Here is a 6,000-nt window from a genome sequence, read left to right on the forward strand (position 1 = left end):
TCAGACACACTGTAACTTGACTCTAAGATAGTGATGTCATTTTTGGTCCTCTTTGAGAATGAAGGACAACAACCAATCAACCAAGCAACCAGTTTACCTGTGATCTTTCTTTGGGGCATTCCCTATTTTTTTCTCCCTTTTTTCTTTGTCACATCATCATTTGCCTTCAAATATAGGAGATGAAGCTGTGAAAATCACATAGGCACAGACTTTTTTTTTTTTATGAGATATTTTATTTTTTCCGTTACATGTAAAGATAGTTCTCAACTTTTGTTTATACATGCTTTACAATTTCAGATTTTTCTCCCTCCCTCCCCTCCCTCCCCCCCTCCCCTAGACAGCAGGTAATCTGATATAGGTTATATCTATATATCTCTATACATATACATATAGACTTTTACTAAGACGAAATCACCTATGTGAGACAGAGTTTATACTGGTGATAAGAACTGCTATTTTACAAATGGAAAATTTGAGACTTTTCCAAGGATATCAAAGAGATGTTTACAGAGTTCAGAAGAGGACCTAGGTCACAGAATTCTCAGGTAGCTGCTTGAACTACTTACTAGTCCATGCTCTAATTCTCATAACTCTTCAAAGGTTTTATTTCTAATTAACGGAATAAACTAAGTATTTCCATAGCATAGAACAATTAAAAAAAAAAGGATTGCATATGAAACTGCAAATTTACTTAAAACTTTTTAAGAGGGAAAAAAAAGACTACCAATGTTTTCAATGTCACACAAGGAAGAGAACAGGCAAAAAAAGTGGGGAGGGAAGAGAACAGGTACGATGTTTGGGCAAGGGATTCTTTTAAACACCCTTTACTAGTGCAAATTGCAAATGAGATGTAGCTGTGGATTCTCAGGATTTTAGCAGGCTGGGGATGGTGACTAAAATCAATCCTGCCTTTTTACAACTCAGTTAATTCCCTGATTTCATTTTAAAACTAATAAAAAGGTTTGTCCTTTTCCAGTAAAAACACAGAGAGATGCTAATGACTGGGGTGGCACTGTGGTATAGGAGAGGAAAGGGCTAGGTTTAGAATCAGAATTTGGGTTCAACTATTAGCTTTGCCACATACTACTCCCTATATGACCTTGAGTAACTCACCTAAGTTCTTTTTGTTTGTTTGTTTTCTTTTTTTCCATAAAAGTATTTTATTATTTTCCAGTTACATGTAGAGATAGTTTTCAATATCTGTTTTTATAAGATTTTGAGTTCCAAATTTTTCTCCCTTCCCTTCCCCACTCCCCAAGACAGCAAGTAATCTAATAAAGGTTACATATGTACAATCACATTAAACATATTTCTGCAGTAGTCATGCTGTGAAAGAAGAATGAGAGCAAAAAGGAAAAATCTCAAAAAATAAAAACAAAAACAATAGAAATAATATAGTTCAATCTGCATCTAGATTCCACAGTTTTGGGGGGTTTTTTTTCTGGATTTGGATAGCCTTTTCCATCATGAGTCCCCTGGAACTATCTTGGATCATTGTATTGCTGAGAAGAATCAAGTCTATCAAGTTGATCAACATATAATGTTGTTGATACTGAGTCACCTAAGTTCTTAAGGCACCAGTTCTTGTCTATAAAATGAGGAGGTTGGACTACTAGAACACCTTTCAGCTCTAAATCTATGTTCCTATGAAAGTAAAAATGCAGGGTTAAAGCAGCCTAGGAATCTAGGTTCTGCTCCTCATACTGTGACAAATAACCTGGATGGTTTTAGGTGAATAACAACTTCTGGATCATTTTACATCTGTGGACATGGAAGAGCTGGACTAAGGAGGTCTTAGCCTTTTTTATCCCTTGGGCCCCTTTGGCAGTCCATGGACTCCTTCTCAGAATAATGGTTTTGAATTCGCAAAATAAAATACACAAGATTACCAATGAAATAATTTCTAAAGAAAAACAATGACCAAATATGCTTTAAAAAAACAACAGTGTGTGGATCCCAAGTGTATGGAACCCCTATGACTGGATGTTTACAGTGGTTAAGAAACCACCTAGGGGGCAGCTAGGTGGCGCAGTGGATAGAGCACCGGCCCTGGAGTCAGGAATACCTGAGTTCAAATCCGACCTCAGATGCTTAACACTTACTAGCTGTGTGACCCTGGGCAAGTCACTTAACCCCAATTGCCTCACTAAAAAAAAAAACTTAAAAAAAAAAAAAAGAAACCACCTAGACTAGAATATGGATTAAGGCAGAGGTGTCAAACACATGTGGTTTACAATGCTTCCTAAGGGCAGGATCCCAAACCAGATTAAAATAATTGGGAAATATTTAACAAAATAAAAATATAATAAAACACAGAAAATATTACATTTTAAAACCAAGTCGATATGTGACCCATCAGAATCCTTATGCAGAGATGATTGACCCTGTTTCTATTTGAATTTGACTCCACTGGTTTAAGTTATGTCATCACTTAGAGGGTTCATTTATATGGAGCAGAGGCTCGTAAACCTGAGGGCCTCAGAGGCCATCTAGTCAAACCCCATTGTGTTACAGATAAAGAGAGTGCCGACAAAGCTACGTGCTGAAAAACACACAGGTAATTAGCATCAAAGGCAAGATTTGAACCCAGGACATCTGATTTCAGTGCCAGTGTCCTTTATACCTTGACTGTCTGCCTTGAATTCTCTCCCCTCATCTCTTCCTTTAAGTCTCGGCTAAAAACCCAACTTTCTGTCAGAATCCTTTCTCGATTCTCTCTTATGCTAGTACCTTCCCTCTGCTGATTATCTATAATTTATCCTGTACACATCTTGTTTATTTATAGTTGTTTGCATGCTGTCTCCCCAGAAAAGAGGGACTGTCTGTCTTTTGCCTTCTTTGTATTTCCAGAACTTAGTACAGTGTCTAGTACATAGTAGGTGCTTAATAAATGCTTGTTGATTGACTGTTACATTTTAATATGATTCTAAATAGTATGGTAGGGATATCCCACTGACTTGAAAGAAGTTACTGTCACTAGCTCAGTTCATTCAGCAAGTATTTTTCCCCTCTGATGTGATCAGCCTATGAGACATGACTTCGAGGAGTTAACAGTTTTATTGGGGAGGCACTGTTCACTCAGGAAGCATATAATCATAGGAAATATCATATGATAGACAATTAAATGAGACCTTATTAAATGAGGAGGTGTGATCACATCAATAAAGGAAGTACCCAGGCTGGTGAAATCAGGCATCCGTGAAATGTGGAAATAGGAATATAGTTAAGTACCAGAACATGTGATCCGGACAGTAAGTGTGTGGGAGTTCCAAGAGGGGGAGAACCGCTTGGGTTAATAGTCCTCCTGGAAGAGGTGGGACTCAACGATTTGTGTAAATATTCTGCCAATATCACTATGGTGACTGAGATGTCTTGCATACAGAAATAGTATTCTAAGATCCAATTGTAAACACTGAAGGGCTGCTGCAGTAAGACTGGTTTAAATCTAAACAGATTTTCCCTTTTATCCTTCCTTCCTCTCTGTTTTTCCTTCCCTCCCACCTTCCCTTCCCTCTGCCACTACTGCTCCAGCTTAAACCACATGAAGCCTTGTTGGCTGCTGGGTAAATTCCCTAGGCAGGAAAATCTTATATAGCTTCTTGATGCTTTCTGCTTTTCTCTTTCTTCTTCTCTCTTTATCCTTGCTCACTACTCAACCCTCCAGCTGAAAAAACGAAAGATGTGCTGGGTCTGGATGCTAGCCCTCCTCTTCTGAACGTGTCTGATCCTTTCATCCCTCTCCCAGTACCTGATGCACCAGGTAAAGGAAACTGCGAGGGGATGTCGGGGTGAAGTGGGGTTAGAGACCCATTTCCACGTTGTTTTCCAAAAGCTTAATTTTCAAGATCTCAAGAAGGGAATTTGGATTTGGAAGAATTGAGGGTGGGGGGAAAGATGAAAGCCAATGTGGAACTGTACTGTTCCCAGGACACTACTTCAGGGAAGTGGCAGAAGTGACTTTGTGGCATCTGCAGAGAAATAAGGACACAATAAATTAATAACACACCTCACATATGCACATTCACTCACTTGTCTTCATTACCTGACCCCTACAAGCAATACCAGGAAAGGACACTCACTTCTGGAAATCAAGAGACTTTGGTTCTAGACTCATCCCAACCTCTCAACTAGCTGTGTGATCCTTGGACAAGTTACCTAACCCCTTTGGCCTTCACAAAATCACAGGATTTCAGCATTGAAAGGAACTCCAGTAGCTATCTTGTCCAACCCATACATGTAAAATAATTTCTTATATGTCATATCTGACACGGGGTTATGCAACTTTAGCTTGAAGAACTTCTAGGAGGGAGAACCCACTACTTCCTGAGGCAGGCCTATTCCTTTTAGAAACAGTTCTAATGAGGGGCAGCTAGGTGGCGCAGCGGATAGAGCACCTGCTCTGGATTCAGGAGGACCTGAGTTCAAATTCGGCCTCAGACACTTGACACTTACTAGCTGTGTGAACCTGGGCAAGTCACTTAAACCTCATTACCCCCCCCCCCCCACACACACACACACAAAAAATAGAGGGAAAAAAAAATCTTATGCAGCATGAGCTGTGACCTGGACCAACACATATACCCATTAATACTTCACAAGACTGACATAAGGGGACAAGACCCAAGTTCCAGCACCAGGTACCATAACAACACCAAGCCCCCAAGCCTCAACTCGACTCTCCCTTTCTCTCATGCTTACTGTGGTCCCTACTCACATCCCATTCAGAGTAGTTTGATCCCAAGTGCATTACCACCCCGACCCCAGTCCTTTGAAGCACCGATACAATTGGTTTCCCCATCTAGCCTGTGGCTATGTGCCAGGAGTCCTCTAGGGTTGTCTCTCAATCCCAACATAAGCCATCATCTGTGCCCCAGAAGTGTCCCATTTCCCCTTGGATACTGACAGTTTATACTGTATCATCAAAGTACCTCCTGGCTCCTAACATTGTGTATTTTAAGACCCCTTCTTACTTTGACTTTCTATGATTCTGTGATCTTAAGGAAGTGGCACAAAAGACTAGAAATGGTTTGCGCATTCTGATTTAGGGAGATAGAGGTTTTGGGGTGTTTTTTTCCCCCCTGTGGGGGTAGAGGGGTAGGGGAAGTATTAAAGGAAGAAGAATTAAGTACTAAAAATTTTATCCTTTTGCCCCCCCCAATAGAGATAAAGAAGTCACTCTTTCTTTTCTCCACTAATCAGTTTTTTGTTGTTGGTTTTTTTTAATGAATGGTGTGGGGAGGCAGCAGAATGTAGTAGATAGTTGGGCCTTTCAATCAGGAAACCTGGGTTCAAGGCCCACCTCTGACACTAACTCTAACTACCATTTAACTCCTCAGTGCCCCAGGCAACTCTTAAAGATTGTAAATTTCAGATCTGCATTGGTGGAAGGAGTTTCTTCCTCTGAGAGTTCCCTACAACAACAAAATCACCGTTCTGTTCTTTCCTAACCCCCAAAATAATTTTTCCTCCCCCCCACTTTGGTCACACATAATGCCAACCTCAGTAACCTAAAACCCGTAGATTATAACTTAGCTAGGTTTTCTCTTTCCTAAAGGATGTCGACTTTGTGGCACAGGGCCTAAAACAATTGCAAACCCCAAATCTTTTACTGAATAAAATGGCATAAATAGAGGCCCTGACCCCCCCCCAAAGAAGTTTTCCTCTTACAAACAATACATAATCTCACAGCAAAAAATGAACTATGACCAAATGTTCTGAGGCCCATGTCGTATAAATATGATTAGAAAGGACCTTCAGGAGCAGCTAGGTGGCGCAGTGGATAGAACACTGGCCCTGGAGTCAGGAGTACCTGAGTTCAAATCCGCCCTTAGACACTTAACACTTACTAGCTGTGTGACCCTGGGCAAGTCACTTAACCCCAATTGCCTCACTAAAAAATAAAAAACAAAAACAAAAAGGACCTTCATTGGTATTGACTAAATGAGGTTTGTCTTAGTGTGTTTTCCCCCATATCTCTCCCACTTTAATAGGACATTTTCC

At 40.3% G+C, this 6,000-nt stretch overlaps 1 protein-coding gene across 5 annotated transcripts in view; it reads left to right on the forward strand.

Annotated features, from left to right (window-relative positions):
* Positions 1–6,000, forward strand: part of AAK1 (AP2 associated kinase 1) — a 279,025-nt gene that overhangs the window by 234,789 nt on the left and 38,236 nt on the right. For 2 of the 5 annotated variants that reach the window (XM_043983290.1, XM_043983288.1), the window contains exon 16: positions 3,665–3,760. The exons of the other annotated variants lie outside the window; for them this stretch is intronic. In XM_043983290.1, the coding sequence (XP_043839225.1) occupies positions 3,665–3,760 (96 nt within the window). The remainder of the gene's footprint in view (positions 1–3,664; positions 3,761–6,000) is intronic. 5 annotated transcript variants of the gene reach the window in all.

Source organism: Dromiciops gliroides, chromosome 2, assembly GCF_019393635.1.
Source record: "Dromiciops gliroides isolate mDroGli1 chromosome 2, mDroGli1.pri, whole genome shotgun sequence".
In the NCBI taxonomy this organism is placed as follows: Eukaryota; Metazoa; Chordata; class Mammalia; order Microbiotheria; family Microbiotheriidae; genus Dromiciops; species Dromiciops gliroides.